The sequence below is a fragment of the Miscanthus floridulus genome, chromosome 8 (genome assembly GCF_019320115.1).
Source record: "Miscanthus floridulus cultivar M001 chromosome 8, ASM1932011v1, whole genome shotgun sequence".
In the NCBI taxonomy this organism is placed as follows: Eukaryota; Viridiplantae; Streptophyta; class Magnoliopsida; order Poales; family Poaceae; genus Miscanthus; species Miscanthus floridulus.
Window position 1 is genome coordinate 219,800,296 of NC_089587.1, and position 20,334 is coordinate 219,820,629.

Sequence of the window (20,334 nt, forward strand, 5' to 3'; positions counted from 1 at the left end):
TTTAGCTTTGTTATTTAGATCAACATTTATAACTTTGTAAGTTTATAGTGAAATTACACCAACATCTATAGCATATTAGCATATCCGCATATCCATTTTGTTCTTCACCCCGTAGGCATTATAATTTCAAGAAGAAAAGGAAAATGTTAAAAGAAAAAAGGTGAAAAGGATAAAAAAAAAAATCTTCAAAAGCTGCCCTCTTTTGTTTTTTCCAAGAAAGATAAATACCACGCGAACCCAGCCCGTGCCTTCTTAAAAAAACCAGTCCCCTCGCCACGCTAGTTGCTCGCCGCTACTGCTCTTTCGGTACCCGTGCGCGTGTGAAGGTGAGGAGTCGAGTGAGCGAGAGCGAAAGAAACAAGAGGCGGCGGCGGCTGCTGCTGCTGCTTCCGTTGCATGTGAGGCGAGGCCGCGAGAGGAGCGCGAGCCATGTCGATCGCACTGGAGCGCGGGCGCGGGCTGGGCGGCGGCGGCGCCCCTCGGTTCGGCCGCGTCGCCCGCTGCGGCTACACGGCTTCGCCGCCTGCGTCGGCCGGGCGCGGCGGCTCGTCCTCGGCGGGGCGGGACAGCGACAGCCCCGCGGCGGCGGCGCAGTGGGAGTGGGACGGCGAGGAGGTCGAGGGCGGCGACGGCGAGGTGCAGAGCTCGTACAAGGGCTCCCCCTTCGAGACCATGGACGCGCTCCAGGAGGCCCTGCCCTTCAGGTGAGCGCCCGCCATTTCGCCACGGGGAACGGATCTTGATCGGCCTTGTCGGCTTATTCGCGCGGCTCCTCTGGGGGATTCGGGGTAAATGTGGCTACAGGCGGTTCTTCTTTGTGTCGCTGATCTCGTTTCTACCAAGAAAATTTGGAGATTTCTTGCGTTGGTTGGGCTGACGCAGTCCAAGAGATTGGTTCTTGATCGGTGTCAGTTGGGGAATGTGCGTTACATACGCGCAGATTCCTGATTCTCTGTTGAAGCAGGGAGGTCTTGGAGTAATTGGAGCGGATTAGTTTGGTTTTGGTCCACTGATTGTTTCTTCTGCTGGGAAATCGAGGGGGTTCTTCACATTCTTGTCTCGTTCAGAGTGATCAGAATATCATATGGGGAACTGTTGCGATTTACGTTTCTAGTCAATTCTTTGTGGTGCCTTGCATTCACTGTGGTGGTGGGGATTACGCATTCGTACTCTTCACAATCAAACGTCACCTCATAATGTGGATTCTTTGGCCTCGGAAAATTTTATTCCCCTTAATAGCTTAACTTCAACAGGTGCCTCTGACTCTGGAGTGATAGGATGGCAAAATTGTTGCGATTTAGGGTTCTTATATGCGTTTCTCCGAGGTGCTTTGCATTTACTGTGGTTGTGGACATTACGCATTTGTACTGTACAGTTCATAATACGAACGTCACCTGATAATGTGGATTCTTTGATCGTTGAAATTTTTGTTCCCTGAACTGCTTGACATCAACAGGTATCCAGCGTTCTTATGTTAAAGTCTGTGAATCTCTCGTGTTGCTTTTAAGGTATTTTTATGTAAGATAAGTTGGGGTGGAATAATTTAGTGGAAGCACTGGATACTTCTGTGTATGTTTTGGTGCTAGTTGCTCAGGGGGGCCTGCAATAATTGAACAATACCAAACTCTGATCTAGTCCTTCAAATACTCTGTGATCCACTTGACTGCGCAATGATAAGTTTTGATTAGGCTTTCCAAGGAGAGTAAAAGTAGGTATCAATGAGAATAACATAGTATTTCTCCAATAAAGCCTAATCGCTATAAGCTTATTCTTTATAAAGTTTTGTTTCTTTCTATTTAAGATGGAGAGATTGTGCGCCAACTGTTTGTAGAGTTCCTTATAGTTATGTTACTATCACATATGAATGTATGATTGGAGCAGTACTTTGGACTAGGCGCAGAACACTTTATAATTCTTGTGATATTATTTTCATTGGTATTACTCCTGGAGTACATGTTACTGTGATTTTACCAAATGCTGCTGTAGTTGGCAAACGGTTGACAAGCCTATTCAGTCCTACTAGTTCAGTGGAAAACTGTTTTCAATCCTAGTAGTTATTCAGTCCAAATAATAAGCTACATGGCAGGATTGTATCCCATAGACTCCTGGTATTATCAAAGCTTCTATGTGCTCAAAACATATGTCCATAAATGATGAAATTTCTTCTGTTAGACACTAGAGCAGCTGGTATACATTACAAAGGAAGTAGCGATCCATCCATTTTGCATACTCATCATAGCAGGTCAAATAGATCAATATCTATTGGAAATCTGGTATAACTTGTTTGTTCCTGGTTCCATGACCTTACTGACTGATGGTTAGATAGGGTCTGTGTAAGGTTGTAAGCTTTGGGATTGGCAGATGCATGTAATCTTTGGCAAGTGATCCTTTGTTGTGTTTGTTAAACTATGTGATTTTGCCCAAAAAAGAAAAGAAAAGAAGAAAAAACTGTTTCATGGTTTATGTGTGGAATCACATGAATGCATTAATCTCTTTGAGCATATTGTTGGACATATTTGATTATCTATTTACCACTATTGTCTATTAGAGCACATGCTCTTGATCATATAAAATTAAAAGTAGTTACTTGTCTTTGTTTTGGTGTTGGCAACTTAGTTTGTTAGCTACTAGCTTAATTTGTTATCGGGACAACATGGAATAACCCAAGCACAGGATCAAACAGACAGGGTGTTCTTAGTCCACATGAATTTGTTAGCTACTAGCTTAGTTTGTTATCTACAGCACTAAAAATATGTAGTTACTTGTCTTTGTTTTGGGGTTGGCAACTTAATTTGTCTGTTTATTCATTGTGAGCAGCCTGGGGAATCTCTCTGTTCAGTCCTTAAATTGTTATACTAGCATATCAGTCTTCCATTTTGTTGATCATTATTCTTAATGTGTCAGGAAAGGGGTATGCAAGTTCTACAATGGAAAGTCTGGATCTCTTGCAAAGCTTCAAGATGCTGTAATACCTTCTCTGCTGAAAGACCTTCCAAAGCCAGAAACACCATCCCCTAGGAAGCGCAAAGGTCTTCTTCCATTCAGTTTCAAATGGGGCAAACCGCAGAATAAAGAGGTATTCCCCAAAGATGATGCAATCAAAAGCCCTACAAACTGCAGGAGGATGACTATATCGCCTGCTGCCACAAGCAGCTCGGGAAGCAACAGTGGCAGCGATGACGAACATAACCACTCCCAGAAGCTGTCTTCCCGTCGCCCACACAGAAGGCCCAGCAATGCCATGGGTGTTTCTGCTTCTCCGCCTGCACCTCGTCCACCCCAGCAGTTCTCAGCTCTCATGAGATCTCAGTCAATGCTTGATCTGCAGGATGTGACAGACTCAACTGCCATGGTCACTCCCAGGGACAAGCGCATGAAGAATTAGCAAAAGTTGAATAGTATCAGGGACAAGCGCATGAAGAACTAGCAAGAGCTGAATCTTGGTTAGTCTGAGGGGGACAAGCACTTGAAGATTTGGCGAAACCTGAACCTTTGGTGTCAGCCAAACACTGGTGTCCATTTTAGACAGCGGAACCCAATGGCCAATGCCTACATGCATAGCGAGATCGAATGAACTCGTGTTGATATAGCTGGGATTCTAGTGAGATTGAATGAACTTGATATAGCTGGGATTCTCCTTATACCTGTTGTAATGAGAATTGAGAAAGATACAGATGAACTAGGCAAACTGATGTAAGGAGTAAATCAGTGGGCAGTGCATTGGTTACTGTTTGACTTGTAAATGCTGGATTCTGCTTTTCTATGCTAATTCAACCATGTTGCTCGTACTGACCTTTGTTTTGCTCGTCGTTCTGAAATAGGCATAATTTTATGTCAGGATTGTGTGCTATTGTGCTGTATTTTTCTTTTGTTGCTAGTCGTCACTTGGAACCAAAATGACTGGGGAGAGGCACGGGCATGTACTTAGGCGTATCTTCTCTGGATCGCACTTCACATCTAAACAAACAGTTAATTCAACAAATAAATGAAGCCACGGGCATGCATTCTACAGATACTATACATGAACTGCATATGAAATAAATAAATAAATAAATAAATGGAGTGCTTTTCAAAATTGACTTTGAGAAAGCATATGACAAAGTGAAATGAGTTTTCTACAACACTTAGGATGAAAGGACAAGAGTGGTGTAACTGGATTCAAATATTTGTACGAGGAAATAGCATCAAAGTTAATGATCATTTAGGTCCATACTTTCAAACAAAGGAATCATTTAGGTCCGTACTTCAAACAAAGAAAGGACTTAGACAAAGCAATTCTCAAACAAAGAAAGGACCTAGACACCTCTTTTTTCTTCTATTACTAATATATATTAACCAGTAGGGGATACCCCCTCATGTTTCCTCAAATAAAATATTACAATGGATATGTTAACAATCATTATCGAAAGAGACAAAGTAGATGGTCAAATCAAAGGGTTAGTGCCTCATTTGGTAGATCATGGACTTTCTATCTCGCACTACGCTGATGACACCGTGTTAATTTTAGATCATGATATTGAACAACCCAAAAACATGAAGTTACTTTTATGTATCTTTGGACAATTATCAGATATTAATATTAATATCAAAAGAGTGAGATCTTCTATTTGGGGAAACAAAACAATGCCAAGGTCTTTATTCACAATTATTTAGTAGCAAGTCTGGCACTTCCCTTTTCACTACATGGGTCTTCTAATGATCTATCGTAAGCTTAAGGGGTGGGCACCCGAGCGGCGACCAGGCAACGAGCCAGTTGCTCGGCCCACGGTGAGTTGGGTAAGTGGAGCGCCTCCTGCAGGCCCGAGCTAGACGGATTTTTTTTTTAATTTTAACATTTTTTTGATAACTAATTTTAAATCTAACACTGTAAGTTTTTTTTTAAAACTAACACTTTTGGCCGCGCCTATTGCCCTGACGCGGCCAAATGCCTGTGCCGCGCCATGCATGGTAGCGTGGCACAGGTTTGACGTGGCAGCTCTTGCCGCGCCACCGATCTTGACGCGGCAGTGCTGCGCCCTGATCCATGGCGCAGCAGACACAAATAAATACCGCCCGCACGCACGCACCTGCCCGCCCGCCGCCAGCGCCTGCAGTTGCCCGTCAGCCGCCAGCCGCCGCTCGGCGCCCGCCCGGCCACGCCGCGCCCGCGCCCGCCCGGCCACTCCCGCCGCGCCGCGCTGCGCCCGCGCCTGCCGCGCCACGAACGTCGGCGCGCCAAGGCCATCCGCTCCTAAGGTACCTCCTTTCGATTTCATATTTTTTTTGCTTACTATTGATTTAGGATAATTAGTGATTTAGGATAGTTAGTAATTTAGGATAGTTATGGTTGATTTCATATTTTTTATTATTATTATTGATTTAGGATAGTTAGTGATTTAGGATAGTTAGGGTTTTATGATTGGTATTGATTTATGATAGTTAGTGATTTAGGATAGTTAGGTTAGTGAATTTGTTTGTGATTTACGTAGGTTTGAGGTTGTGTGTTCTAGTTTAGTTAGGATTTTGGGTTTAGGGATTGTTTATGTATTTATTATTTAGTATATAGTTAGTTATTTAGTTAGGGATTTTGGGTATAGATACTAGTTTACTCTAAACCCAAAAGGGTTTAGGTATTTTAGGGATTGATTATGTATTTATTATCTAGTATAGTTAGGATTTTGGGTTTAGGGATTTAGGATAGTTAGGTTAGTGATTTGTTTGTGAACTTATTAATGTTAATTTAAATTTTGTTAATTTGAATACTCTAACGTTTTGTTTATCAATTCGTAACAGGATGACTCCTCCCACGCAGCACCTGTTGTACCTCATTCTTGAGGTGGAGTACGACGACCAGCACCGAACACATATCTTGAGTGACAATGACGCAGAGGTGTCGTTGCCTCCTTTGAGGCCCCGCACGCACACCAGGGCGCACCAGTGGGACGAGCGTTATGCGCCATACATACGGCGTGCCGGCTTCCTCGAGCTTGTCCGTGTTGTCAACCACAGTCTTCCGCCCCTTGACCCAGCACTACTTACTGCAGCTGTAGACATGTGCGAGTACATTCTTTGTACGTAAACTTTCTTCTAACAAATTTGAGACAACTAACAGTCGTTCTATTCTTATAACAGGTGGAGGCATGAGACCCACACGTTCCACCTACCTTGTGGCGAGATGACCTTACCGTTGCAGGACATGAAGGCTATTTTAGGCCTTCGGTTGGGAGGATTTCCAGTGACAGGGATAGTTGACAACGATCACTGGAGGGAGCTGGTGGCTCAGTTTACTGGCTTTTTTCCACCGGACGACGATGCTTCCAAGAAAAATAAGTGAGTAATTCAAGCCTATTTAATACTTGCATTGCTTTCCTGTAGCCATGGGGTCTCATTTTCTTTGGTCAATTTTAGGAAAAGTTCCGGGGTTTCGTCGTCCTAGATCACGGAGCGCTTTGATTACTTGGACCCACAGGCTGAGGAGGCTCTGATCGACAGGTTCGCTCGTGTGTGGCTCTGACACTTTCTTGGTGCTTTCCTCTTCCCAGACGTCTCGGGCAACACAATCAGCTGGATGTTCCTTGACATACTACGACAGCCGTGGGAGAACATAGCGGCGTATAGTTGAGGCAGCGCAGTCCTGGCATGGACGTATCGACAGCTATGCGTTGCCTGCTGTCGCACCTCAGGATATGCAAACCTTGGGGGTTGCTCGTACCTACTCCAGGTGTGGTGTTGGGAACGATGGCCCGTTAGGAGGCCCCTTAATAATGGTTTACCAGTAAGTATTTCGGTTCACTATATTTTTAGAGGCAGTTACATATGAATTCATTATTAATGGCTAATTCATTATCGTGTTCAATGCAGCAATAGAACGGGCAGGATACACTCCCTACAGCTCTGTATATCTGGACGAAAGCAGAGTTAGTTAGAGAGAATGCGAGGCGCAAGTACAGGGAGTACACGGACGGTCTCGACGTCCTGACACAGCACCAGGTTACGCTCTCTTTACTATCATACTTATGCCTTGTTCGATGTACACTATATCACAACCTAACTCAATTACAAAATTCAGGTGCATTGGTGTTCTTGGGATGCTCCGAAGCTCTAGTACTATCTCAGTCCTGTCACTAGGGACGAGTCAGACGAGTATCGCTGCGACGTCCCTCTTATTTTCTTCCATGTGGTCGAGATTCACTTGTCCATCCGGGTCTGCAGACAGTTTGAGAGAATGACAGGCTGTCCACCACCGCTTTACTCCACCAACCAAGAATTGCACGGGTGCGTTATCGATTAATAACAATGCTACAATCCAGAGGTGTGTGGTACAACTAACATTGTTTTGTTGTAGGTATGACCGCAAGAAAAGGTACAAGACCAAGGATTGGCGTATGACACACAGCTCATGCATCCATTTGTGGCAGAACAGGGTACGCCATCTGGTCCATGCGGGTCCTCCACATGACCAGCACACCTTCGACGAGTACCTGTGGTGGCTTCATAGGTCTACGAGGACACATATCAAGCCCCCGTACACTGACGTGGCGATTGATGAGGACTCAGAGGAAGATATCATCGAAGATGTGTACGACGTTACCACTAGAGAGGACACACAGCTGGAGAGAGCCTCGCTTCAAAGATACGTGGTAATATACTTGAATGATACAATTTGTTATCCTTTTGGTATTAAGTATATGTACTAAAACTGTCCAATCACATTTCTGTATCTAGGCGACACAATTATCAAGGCTATCCAACGAAGCAGCGTTCCGCCTTCATGAGTCTAGAGGTTAGGGGCCATGAGTCCCAACGGCTCAAAGATGAAGACAATGAAGCCTTAACACTTCCTTGAAGATCAACGAAGCTATGGAAAACCCCAAACCTTGTACGGCCCTTGCGCACCAGAGATATAAGGATGGGCAAGGGAACCCTAAGGGAAGGGATCAAACACTCGAACAAGGGATCGACCGATCGAACTCATCCCAAAATCCTAGATCAGAACTAGACAAATGCTCTCCTACTATGTGCCTTTCTCTATTGTACGAACTCGCTCGAGCATCCTAACATGATTGGACATAGGGCTTCGAAGGCCGATTTAGGATGAACCTTCTTGTGTTTTGGGTGTTAGCCACCAAAGTTCCACACATTCACCACTAATCACTAGCCATGGTTACAAACCCAAGAGATATAGTTTGTAACACAAAATAAGGTATAACATGTTTAATTAATATAAGTTAAGTTTATTTTGTTGTAAGAACAAAGTTATTATTATAAGATTCCGTTAACTTAAGATATTCATCCCAGTATATGAGTACAACTTTTGATTCGAGTAACACGTCAAGTGGTATTGCCAAACCAAAGACAGTACGAAAGATCAATCTAGAGTCAAAGTGTAATCATAGAAGTTTAAGACGTTGGTGCTCACTAATAAGTTTTAAGTGTTGCACACTATCGGTGCAGAAAGTGACCAACACGTAAGTATTTGTAGTTTTGCTATATATTATGATCAGAGGTGGCCTAGCACTCAATGACACAGGGTTTATACTGGTTTAGGTAACGTGCCCTACGTCCAGTTTGAGTTGGTCAGTGACTTTATTCCTAAGCCCAGGTGCTTGAAATTTGCTGTGAGGTTACAAACGGAAGGGAGAAAGATGGGGGGTACAAGAGGTCCGGTCGGACTCTGGTCTGAAGGGCCGAGAGTGATGGGAGCTCCGCTATGTGCTATGAGTTCGAGCATGTGCTCAAGGTTTGAACCTAGTGGTTCTGCTATTGTGTGTTAGTGAATTGATTGATCCTCTTGTTTGGGAGAGAGCGCATCCCCTTTTATAGATGAAGGGGATGGCCTTACAAGTGAGAGGGAGAGAGTGTACGTATACTAAGTCTTGTTGCCCACGCCATTGGGTACAAGATGATTGTAGGCGCCCATAACACTGTTAAATGTCAGATGTATGTGGGAGGTTGCGTCGTCTTCTTCTAGTATGACAGACGTCAGTGCCTACCATACTGTTGATGTCGAGAGGTATGAAGGGGGTTTTACCATGTTCGCCTGGTACGGTAAATGTCAGCGCCCATAATACTATTGATGCCCAGAGGCATGTGGGAGGGCCTTACTGTGTTTGTCTGGTATGGGAGTTGATGGCGTCCACAACACTGTAGGGAAAATGTCGGCGCCTACAACACTGCTTGGGAAGGTTGCAGGGTACTGTCCTGTAGGTGTATATGGTATGGTCCTTGGTATTACAGTTGACTTGAGTATCCTGCCTTACTTTCTTTGTTCGTTTCTTGGTCCTTATCGAGTGGGTGTCCTCGGTCGGTTGGTCCCAGTCGGCTCTGATTGCGCTAGTTGGAGAAGAGCTATGAGTAGGGGTTTGGCGCATCCCCGGTTAGGGATGCGGGTCGAAGTCAGAAGTGGTGTTTTGCCAGGCCTTTCGGTCGGAGAGGCCATCCGAAGGTGGGCCAGAATCAGAAGCGAGGCCTTCTGATCGGAGAGGTGGGCCAGAGTCAGAAGCAGGCACCGTTCCTTCTCAGCCAGGCCTTTTGGTCGGAGATTGGATCGCCTGTCCTATCGTTTAGGTATTTGGGTCGGCCCATGAGTTGCGCGTCGTTTGCAACGTTGTTTGCTGGGTCAAGCCTTTATTGGGAAGCTGGTCCATGAGAGACCCTAGGTTTATGAACCCGACAGGAGCCCCTGAGCCCCCGGGTGATTCAGATAGAGTCATCTAGGGGGTTTTATCTTGACGGTGGGTGCGCACGAGCGCACCCGTAGGTGTAGCCCCTGAGCCCCTAGGCGATTCGAGCAGAATTGTCTGGGGGTTTCGTGTTGCCAGTGGGGGAAGTTTTGTTTCGTCAGCGGGTGCGTGTGGGCATACCCGTGGGTGTAGCCCTTGAGCGCTCGGGCGATTCAGGTAGGATCACCTAGGGGTTTTTGTCAGCGGTCATGTGTGTGTGCATTTTAGTTGAGACAGAGTCATCAACCAAGGTGTCGTGTGTAGCCGAGGCGGGTTTTTTGGGATCAGGCAAGACAGAGCTTACGGATCCTAGCGTCGGGCACAGCCGAGGGATCAGTCAAGGTGGACTCGTGGACCCGTTGTGCACAGCCAAGGCAGTTGTTTTTAGGGATCGAGCGAGACAAAGCTCGTGGATCCTAGCGTCGGGCGTAGCCGAGGGATCGGTCAAGGTGGACTTGTGGACCCGTCGTGCATAGCCGAGGCTGTTGTTTTTAGGGATTAGGCGAGACGAAGCTCGCGGATCCTGGCGTCGGGCGCAGCCGAGGCAGTTTAGGTGTCTTGAGCCCCTGAGCCTTGATGGGCTTGATAGGGGTCGGTTGAGTTTTATGCGTTACCCTATCAGCGGTTTCTCACAACCAGAGGGGATGAGCTTATGTCGCTTGCCTCGATGGCTTAGGCTAGAGTGACGCGCTCGGTGAGCTCGCTAACAGGTATGATCGAGTGGAATCTGGGTCCGTCATTCATGATGGGGTCGGCATAGCCCTCATGTGATATTCCACTGCTCCTTAACCTGTAACCCGGTAGATGCCTAGGTCATTCCATAGACCGACCCAGGTGGCCCGCTGGCCTCTCCTCGATGGAGATTTTGTGGGCTTGGCAGAGGTTTAGGATCGAATGAGAAGATTGAGATGACCCTGTCTGCTTTGGGGCAAAATGGGCGAGGGCCGCTCGGGGCTCATCTACGTTTTCTCCCCTAGCTCTGTTTGATGCGAGGTGGCCTCAAACCCTTCGTGGGTGGCTCTTCGAACCCCGGTCAGTCGTTGCTCATGTTGAATGAGACAACAGCCACTTCGTGATGCAACATAGAGCGTTGTGATGCATTTAACCGCATATGCGATGCCTTAGCTCCTGAGACCCCGGGCGATTTGGGTAGAATCATCTGGGGATGCGGGTGTATGGAATGAATGAATGCGTGTATGGATGTATGAATGATTATATAAAGAAATAATGGGGGTTGGTAATGTTACCTTGATGACTCGAGTGATGGGGTTTGAAGAGCTCCAATCGGAAATGTCTGACCCGGGATCCGTGCTTGTCGTTCATGACAGTGTTGGCATGCCTCACATGGAGCATCCCTTTGCTCCTTACCTGTCTCTCGGTGTTTTCCTGAGCCGTTCGATTGACTTAGGAAGCCCGATGGTCTCTGTTGGGCGGAGATCCCATAGTTGGGCCTTTCTAAGTCCCGCCTAGGAAGGCGAAGGGCCGCCTGCATGGTGGCGCTTTGTTTCTCGTGCCTGGTCATGTGGTAGTGGTGGGCCATACCTAGGCCATGTCCTATCTAACCAAGCACCATTCCATCGGGCAGGGTGCATCTCATTGGTCAGGGTGCGTCCCATCGGTCAGGGCATGTCCCATCGTTTCCCATCCGCATTGAATGGGGGAAGGGAGAGGGTTTTTCACCCCAATCCTTCGCCCTTCTTCAACTGTTGTATCTTCTCCTTAAATGGGGGAAGGGAGAGGGAAAGGAGAACTCATAGAGCCGTTTCATGATTTCAGAGCATGATGTCGAGCTGGAGGTCATCTAGCGTAGATGAGGTGGTGTTGGCCGCCTTCGCCAAGAAGGGGTTGCTTTCATCAAAAGAGGTGGCGCACTAGAGGGTATTGCACATCACCGGCGAGTCATCTCCAGGCGAGCCTTGTCGGGGAGGAAGACGCTCGAGACTCGATGGGCAGCGTCCCTACCCAGGAGCTGCCTTGACTGCATGAGAAGGTCAGGAGCTCCATGCTCTTCTACTAAGCATCTATGGGTGCGATGCCCTTGAGATACCCGTTGTGCTCACCAAAGTCTAGGGAGCGGAACTGGGCGGAGCCCTTGAGGTACCCATTGCGCTCATTGAAGTCGAAGGAGCAGAACCAGGCGGGGCCCTTGTGGCGGTGGTTATGTTCGGCAGCGTGTGTCATGGCCTCTCATTTGGCATCAGTCGATGCCGCCGAGCGACCACCATAGTATTTGGAGTAGAAGTAGTTAGCAAATGTAATCGTTAAGTTTGTGGGGGAGCCCCTATGTGAATAGTTTTTTGTATCAATGAATATATTAGTTCTGTTTTGTGATAGAATCACTATCCATTCCTTATTTTTATCCTAGCATAGCTTTATTTTTATCCTTTCTTTTTCGCACCTACCCATTCGTTCCGTAGGCTGCAACTTTTAAGAACCCGGGCATGGCCCGTGAGGCTCGACTGCTCGTAACCGTAGGTCATGGCATGGTGCGCTCGATCAGGAGTAAAAACAAAGTCACATAGGGTAATCGAAGGAATGGAATGCGCTTTTGTTTGGGCAAAAAGGTTTTACCATGTGATAGTAAAAAAGAGAGGTAGTATTTAGTATTGTACCCTCATGGAACCCCTGAGCGAATCGGGCTAAAAGTGTTCGGGCTAGGGTGCTTTTACATGAGCAAGTGTTGAATAAAAGCGGTAAGACCGAATTTAGGGGAAAAATGACGTAGCTGTTCAATGTTCCATGTGTTGGTGAGAACATTGTCGTTGTCATCCTTCAGTTGGTAGACGCCTGGCCGGATCAATTTGGTCACCGTATAGGGTTCTTCCCATGGTGGAGAGAGTTTGTGTTTCTCCTTTGTTGATTGGGTCCTCTGGAGCACAAGATCACCGACTTTGAGGATCCTCCCCCTGATCTTCCTTTTGTGGTACATGCGGAGAGTTTGCTAGTAGCGAGTAGAGCGAATGACAGTCATCTCGTAGGCCTCCTCGAGTAGGCCGACTACATCTTGCTGAGCCTCCATGGTTCGGTTGTGGTCAAAAGCCTTCACTCTTAAAGCACCGTGGTCGAGGTCGGAGGACAGCACTGCTTTAGCTCCATAGGCCAAGAAGAAGGGTGTGAACCCTGTGGATCAGTTCAGGGTCATTCTTAGGCTCTAGAGGATCGCTGGGACCTCTGCAACCCATCACCTGGCATACTTGTTGAGTCGGTCGAAGATGCGTGGTTTAAGTCCTTGGAGGACCATGCCGTTGGCATGCTTGACCTGACCGTTTGTGCGTGGGTGTTCGACCGAGGCCCAGTCGATCCTGATGCCATATCCATCACTAAAGTCCAAGAACTTCTTCCCTGTGAAGTTAGTCCCATGGTCAAGGATGATGCAACTAGGAATACCAAACTGGTAGATGACGTCGAGGAAGAATTTGACCGCCTCTTCCGAGCAAATGTTGGTGATGGGCTTAGCCTCTATCCACTTGGTGAACTTATCAACCGCTATGAGCAGGTGAGTGAAACTGCCTGGGCCCTTTTTAAGGGGTCCTACCATGTTGAGGCCCTAGACCACAAATGGCTAGGTGATGGTGATGGTTTGAAGCTCCTATGCCGACAAATGAGTTTACCGAGCGTAGAATTGGCATCCCTCACACCTATGAATGACCTCCTCTGCATCTCATAGTGCGGTGGGCCAGTAAAAACCTTGGTGAAAGGCTTTTTTGACCAGTGACCTTGGGCCGTGTGATGTCCATAGATCCTGGCATGGACCTTGAGGAGGAGTTGCTTCCCCTGGCTGGTAGGGATGCACTTTATGAGCACCCCTAATGGACTCTATTTGTAGAGTTTGTCATCGAGCATGACAAAGGTCTTGGCACATCAAGCGATCCATCGGGCTTTAGTCCTTTCAGGTGGGAAAAGCTCCTCGAGGAGGTAGGCGAGTAGTGGCATTCGCTAGTCGGTTTGATCGAGTGCCAACATGGTGACATCAGCGGGTGACGTCATCACGGAGGTACTAGGGTTGGAGCCCCCAAGCGCTGACTTGGCATCGGGGTCAGAGCCCCCGGGCGCCGACTTGGTGTTAGGGTGTGTCTGGATCGAACCTTCTAGGACGTGGGCGGATGGCTCATGGAGATCATTGATGAAGATCCCGCTCAGAGACAGATCCCGTCTTGTGGCTAATTTTGTGAGAAAATCGGCGGCATCATTATCCTTTTGGGGGACATGATGCAACTCGATCCCTTGAAATTTGTCCTCAAGCTTGCGCATCTCTTGGCAGTATGCTGCCATGAGGGGGCTTTTGTAGAAGGACTCCTTCATGACTTGGTCAACGACCAACTTTGAGTCACCGTGGATGTAGAGTCGTGTCGCGCTAAGCTCGATGGCGATGCGTAGCCCGTTGATGAGGGCCTCGTATTCTGTGATGTTGTTTGAGGTTGAGAAATGGAGGCAGATGGCGTAGCGAAGCCTACTCCTATCTAGGGAGATTAGAACCACTCTGCCCCCTGAGCCAGGCGCCATTACGGACCTATTGAAGTACATTGTCCAGTGATGTCTAGGGTCGGTAGCTGCACCTCCATCCATTCGGCGACAAAATCCATGAGAGCCTGAGATTTAATAGTGGCATGGGGGATATACCTGATGTTGTGGCCCATGAGTTTGAGTGCCCACTTGGAGATCCATCTCGCGGCGTCGTGGTTGCGGACGATGTCCTCGAGCGGGTATGAAGTGATGACCGTGACTTCGTGGTCGGTGAAGTAGTGTAGGTGCTTCTGGCTCACCATTAGCACAGCATATAGGAGTTTTTGCACCTAGGGGTACCGGACCTTGGGGTTGGTGAGTACCTCCCCGACAAAGTACATGGGCCGCTGGACCTTAAGGTGGTGTCCCGGCTCCTCCCTTTCGATGACCAGGGTGGCGCTCACCACATGGTTGTTTGCCACGATGTAGAGGAGGAGAGGTTCTCCCTGTTCAGGAGCGACAAGGATTGGGGTCAATGTCATGGACGCTTTGAGACTCTCTAGAGCCTGCTGAGCTTCCTTATTTCAGATGAAGGCGTCCGTCTTTTTTAGGAGCTTGTAGAGTGGCATCCCCCATTTGTTGAGCCAGGAGATGAATCGGCTTAGGGCAGCCAGACAGTCGGTGAGCCTTTGTATGCCCTTAACATTTCTTATAGGGCCCATGTTGGAGATGCCGTGATTTTTTTAGGGTTGGCCTCGATGCCACGCTCGGACACAATGTATCCTAGCAGCTTCCCCTTTGGAACCCCAAAAACACATTTCTCGAGATTCAATCTGATGTTGAACCATCGGAGGTTCACGAACGTTGCAGCCAAGTTTACGATCAAGTCGCAAGCTTGAGCCGTTTTGACCACTATGTCATCAACATAGAAGACAATTGTTGGTTTTGGTCACTCGGCTTCATCAGACTAATCAAGCAGGTCGATTTGGTTGGTGAAGCATTACTACATGCACCTTTGGTAGGTGGTACCAGCGTTCTTTAGGCCAAAAGGCATGGTTATGTAGTAGTACGAACCATACGGGGTGATGAACGAAGTTGCGAGCTGATCAAACTCTTTCATCGTGATCTGGTGATAGCCTGAGTAGGCATCCAGAAAGGAGAGGATCTCGCAACCTGAGGTGGAGTTGATTATCTGGTCTATGCGTGGTAAAGGAATGTGATCCTTCAGGCATGCTTTGTTGAGGACAGTATAATCAACGCACATTCTCCATTTCCCGTTCTTCTTTTTAACAAGAATGGGTTTGGCAAGCCAGTCGGAGTGGAATACCTCCCTGATGAATCCGACCGCTAGGAGTTTGGCGATCTCTTTGCCTATGGCCCTATGCCTCTCATCGTCAAAGCGACGCAGATGTTGCTTAGTAGGCTTTGAGCCCGGGATGAGGCGTAGTACATGCTCGGTGATGTCCCGCGGTATGCTCAGCATGTCAGATGGCTTCCATGCGAAGACATCGCAATTGGCGTGTAGGAAGTCAATGAGCTCGCATTCCTATTTGGGTGGGAGCTGGGTCCCGATCCGCACCATATTGGTTGGGTCAGTGGGGTCATTGCCCACCGCCTTGGTTTCCTCGAGTGGACAGAAGGCCATCGAGGAGGTTAGTTTGTTGCAGTCTAGGACTACTAGGGTCGATGACTCCCCGAGCTGCGGGAGCTCGAACGAGTTGATGACCGCGGTGGTGAGATCAAAATGCTCATGATCGCATGTGAAGGCGTGCGAGAAGGTGCTGCCCATGGTGATGACACCATTTGGTCCTAGCATCTTTAGCTTGAGGTAGGTGTAGTTGGGGATCACCATGAATTTGGCGTAGTATGGCCACCCCAAGATGGCATAGTAGGACCCTAGGAAGTCCACCACTTCGAAGGTGAGGACCTTCGAGCGGAAGTTGGCTCGGTTGCCAAATGTGATGGGTAGGTCGATCTACCCAAGCGGGTATGCCTGCGCTCCTAGGATAACCCCATGGAAGGGAGAGCTCGCTGGGCGGAGTTCCGTCCAAGGGATGCGCATGGCGTCGAGGGTGTCGACATAGAGGATGTTGAGGCCGCTGCCTCCATCCATCAGCACCTTGGTGAGGCGCTTCTTGCGGATGATGGGGTCGACGACGAGGGGGTAGCATCCCAATCTTGTGATGTGGGAGGGATGGTGAAGGGTCGAGATGGCGACTAGAGGGGGGTGAATAGTCTTTTCTAAAACTTAATCGCATCGGCTAACCGATATAAATGCGGAATTAAAACTATCGGTCTAGCCAAGACTATACCCCACTATATATGTTCACTAGCACCTTGCAAAGATAACAATTATGCAACAAAGGTGCCGGGCTAATTAGAGCTCTTCTAAACAATTCTAGGAGCAAGGTTACACAAACCTATGCCACTAGTACTTTAAGCAACAAGGGAGCTCCTACACATGCTAGTAAGCAAAAGCACAAAGCTAACTAAGCTCACTAGCAATGCTCAATAACAAGGCAACCAATGCCTAATTAGAGAGCGCAAAAACTTAACTACACAAACTAAGCAATGTGACTAACAAGGTTACTAAAACCAAATTAGCCACGCAACGGAGCTACTTCTATGCTACACAAGCAAGAAGGTAAATAGCAAGCTACACAAGCTATCTAATTACAAGAGCAACTACACAAGTTTAATATGTATAAAAGTAATTGCAAGCTTGTGTAATAGGGATGCAAACCAACGGGAAGAACAAGGTTGACACGATGATTTTTCTCCTGAGGTTCACGTGTTTGCCAACACGCTAGTCCCCGTTGTGTCGACCGCTCACTTGGTGGTTCGGCGGCTAATTAGCATCACCCGCTAAGCCCGCACGTCGGGCACTGCAAGAACCTACCCCTTGAGTGAGGGTAGCTCAATGACACGCTTTACTAAATTTGCTCTTCGCGACTCCCGCGGGGCGAGCACAAGTGCCCCTCACAAGCACTTCTCTGGAGCGCCACACAAGCTTCTTGCGCGCTTCGACGGAGACCACCACCAAGCCGTCTAGGAGGTGGCAACCTCCAAGAGTAACAAGCACCACCGGCTTGCAACTCGATCACCTAGTGCTACTCGATGCAACCTCACGATGCAATCGCACTAGAGTCGCTTACTCACACAATCTAATGATCACTATCAAGTATATGTGTGATGGAGGGCTCCTAAGCACTCACAAGCATGGACACTAAGTCCCTTGAGGTGCTCAACACCAGCCATGGCCAAAGGCCACTTCTATTTATAGCCCCAAGGGCTAAACTAGCCGTTACCCCTTCACTGGGCAATGGTCGGGCGAACCGGACGCTCCGATCGTGTTGACCGGACGCTGGACCTCAGCGTTCGGTCACCCGTAGATGGCCACGTGTCCCAACTTCCAATGGTCACTTGACCTGACCGAACGCAGCCAGCCAGCGTCCGGTGCATTCAGATCCAGCGTTCGGTCAGTTGACCGACGCCAGCATCTTCGCGACCAACTCGTTTTCACTTCTAACTTCTTCACCCTTGCTCCAATGTGCTAACCACAAGAATTTGCATCCGGCACAATAGAAAATAGGCATTCCATTTTCCCGAAAGCGTCGAATCCCGCTGAGCTTACGAGGCGGGAGGGAGAGAGGGACCCAAAACCCATCTCACCCCTACAAACACCACCTCCTTTGTAAATGTGCCAACACCACCAAGTGTACACCTCTATGTGTATGTGTGTTAGCATTTCACAATCATTTCTCAAAGGATGTTAGCCACTCAACTTGCCACGCCACTCGATCCTAGCGACAATGCAAAGTTAGATCACTCGAGTGGCACTAGATGACCGATATGCAAACAAGTTTGCCCCTCTTGATAGTACGGCCATCTATCCTAAACCCGGTCATAAACTTCTCTACACACCTATGACCGGTGAAATGAAATGCCCTAGGTTATACCTTTGCCTTGTGCATTCCATTCCATCTCCTCCAACGTCGATGCAACACATGCACCAACACAATCAACAATGATATGATCCACTTCATATCATCACGTGATCATATTGGTTCATCGATCTTGACTTTACTTGCTCTTCACCGTTGCCATCGTCCATCAGTGCCAAGTCTTGCTCAAGCTTCACCGCCACGCGGTCCATCACTCCAAAGCCTTCGACTTGCCCTTCACGCTTGCAACCGGTCCATCAAGCCAAGTCTTGTCTTGATCTTCTCCACCTTGATCACATGACTCAATGTCATGTCTCATGTGCATTTAAGCTCCTTCATCATCACATGTGTGAGCTTTGCAACATCTCCAAGCCATTTCCACCTTCATGGCATATGTTGCTCACACATATGTACCTGTGGACTAATCACCTGTGTATCTCACATAAACACAATTAGTCCACCTAAGTTGTCACTCAATTACCAAAACCAAACAAGGACCTTTCAGATGGTCTCTCTGATCAAAGGTGATCAGAGATTCTGACCAGCTAAGGAAGGAGGGGACAGCCGTCTCGGCAGCGCATTCTTCCCTGTAGCGTACCTTGTGCTGGCACTTGGAGCAGATGGCGTTGGATCCACGTGAAGACCATGATGCATTCCTCGAGGTCGGGGAAGCTATCCCTATCTTTGCCCGCCGCGCCTCCTTTCTTGGCTACCGCCTCTTCGCCGTCTCCTTCTTTCGGCCCACCGGCCTGTCGTAGGAAATGTTTGAGGAGCTTATAGTCCTTGTAGAGGTGTTTGACGAGGTAGGTGTGGTTGGTGCACGAGCTATCTATGAGCTTGTTGAAGTGGTCAGGCAGGCCCTGCTGGGGCTGCTTGCCCGCGCGATCAGGTGCGGTGACCAACGCGGTATTGTCCGATTAGCATCGATCCTTTTTGTTCTTCTTGCCCCTCTGTGTGGAGGGGCCCTCGTCTTGGTCCATGTGCTTGGTCTTTCCTTTGTCCTAGCCTCCATTGAAGACCGCTCCGACCGTCTCCTCATCGGAGGCATGGTTAGTGGCGATGTCGAGCAGGTCGCGGGTGGTATGGGGCTTTAGGCAACCAAGCTTGTGGATCAAGGACTCGTAGGTTGTCCTAGAGAGGAATGCGCTGATGATGTCTGTGTCAATGACATCAGGGAGGGAGTTGCATCATTGGGAGAACCTACGGATGTACTCCCACAGGGACTCGCTGGGCTCCTGCTGGTAACTCTTGAGGTCCCAGGAGTTACCAGGGCTGACATACGTCCCCTAGATATTTCCGATGAAGACCCTCTTGAGGTCTACTCAGTTGCGGATGCTGTCATATGGGAGGAATTCAAGCCACGCCTGAACATGTTCCCCCACGTAGATGGGGAGATATTGAATGATGAAATGGTCATCATCCACCCCTCCGGCTCGACAGGCGAGCCAAAAATCTTCAAGCCAAATACCGAGGTTTGTCTCCTTGGTGTACTTAGTGATGTTGGTGGGCGGTCGGAAGCACTGTGGGAATGGTGCTCTCCGGATACGCCGGCCAAAGGTCCATGGCCCCGGGCCATCCGGGCTAGGACTTCGGTCGTCTAGCCGGCGACCATGCCTAGGGTGTGTTTCACCGCTCCCCTCGATGGTCTGGCCAGGGCCAATGTCACCTATCCTCGTCGCCGCCCGAAGGACGTCACCATCATACCGAGCCTGATGTCGATTGCTGATGACGCTGCGGGAGTCTTGGTGTGGACCGAGCCATTCGTGTACCAGCAGTCGGTGTGGAGCAGGCGCCAGGTCAGACCATGGTGTAGCCATGGTCTCCCGAGCCGCGCTCGATGGCTGTAGCGGTGAGCGGATGGAGCGATCCATCTGGTGCGTCCCCACTCCCCTAGTGGGGAGAGAGGGTGTGAGTTGGAGTCGTGACATGGAGCTTTCTGCTTGTTGAACGGTGGTAGCTTCTACCAGCGCCCGGAGGTTCTGGTAGACCGCCCGCTCCTAGGGGTTGACGGGCTCAGGAATGCCACGCAGAAGCATTGCCATAGCGGCGATGTTTTGGCTAGCCTGAGCGAACTGTGGGGGGTCGTTCCCCTCGTTCATGATGTCGCGCTAGACCTGGTAGGCATGACCATGGGTGCCGCTCGCCGGGTCACGCGCATGGGGCGCAACGTGCTGCACCGAGCGCACCGGCGTAGGCGGCGGCTGGTTCTGCCGCCGTTGTCATAGCTCCTCGGTGTGCTCTTGTGC

At 48.7% G+C, this 20,334-nt stretch overlaps 1 protein-coding gene across 1 annotated transcript; it reads left to right on the forward strand.

The window, feature by feature from the left end:
• The first annotated feature begins 278 nt into the window (after positions 1–278).
• On the forward strand, positions 279–3,780 carry LOC136475024 (protein OXIDATIVE STRESS 3 LIKE 1-like). The gene is made up of 2 exons (XM_066472584.1): positions 279–704; positions 2,905–3,780. The coding sequence occupies exons 1-2, from the start codon at positions 430–432 to the stop codon at positions 3,383–3,385; spliced, it is 756 nt and encodes a 251-aa protein (XP_066328681.1). The 5' UTR covers positions 279–429; the 3' UTR covers positions 3,386–3,780.
• Positions 3,781–20,334: the final 16,554 nt, after the last annotated feature.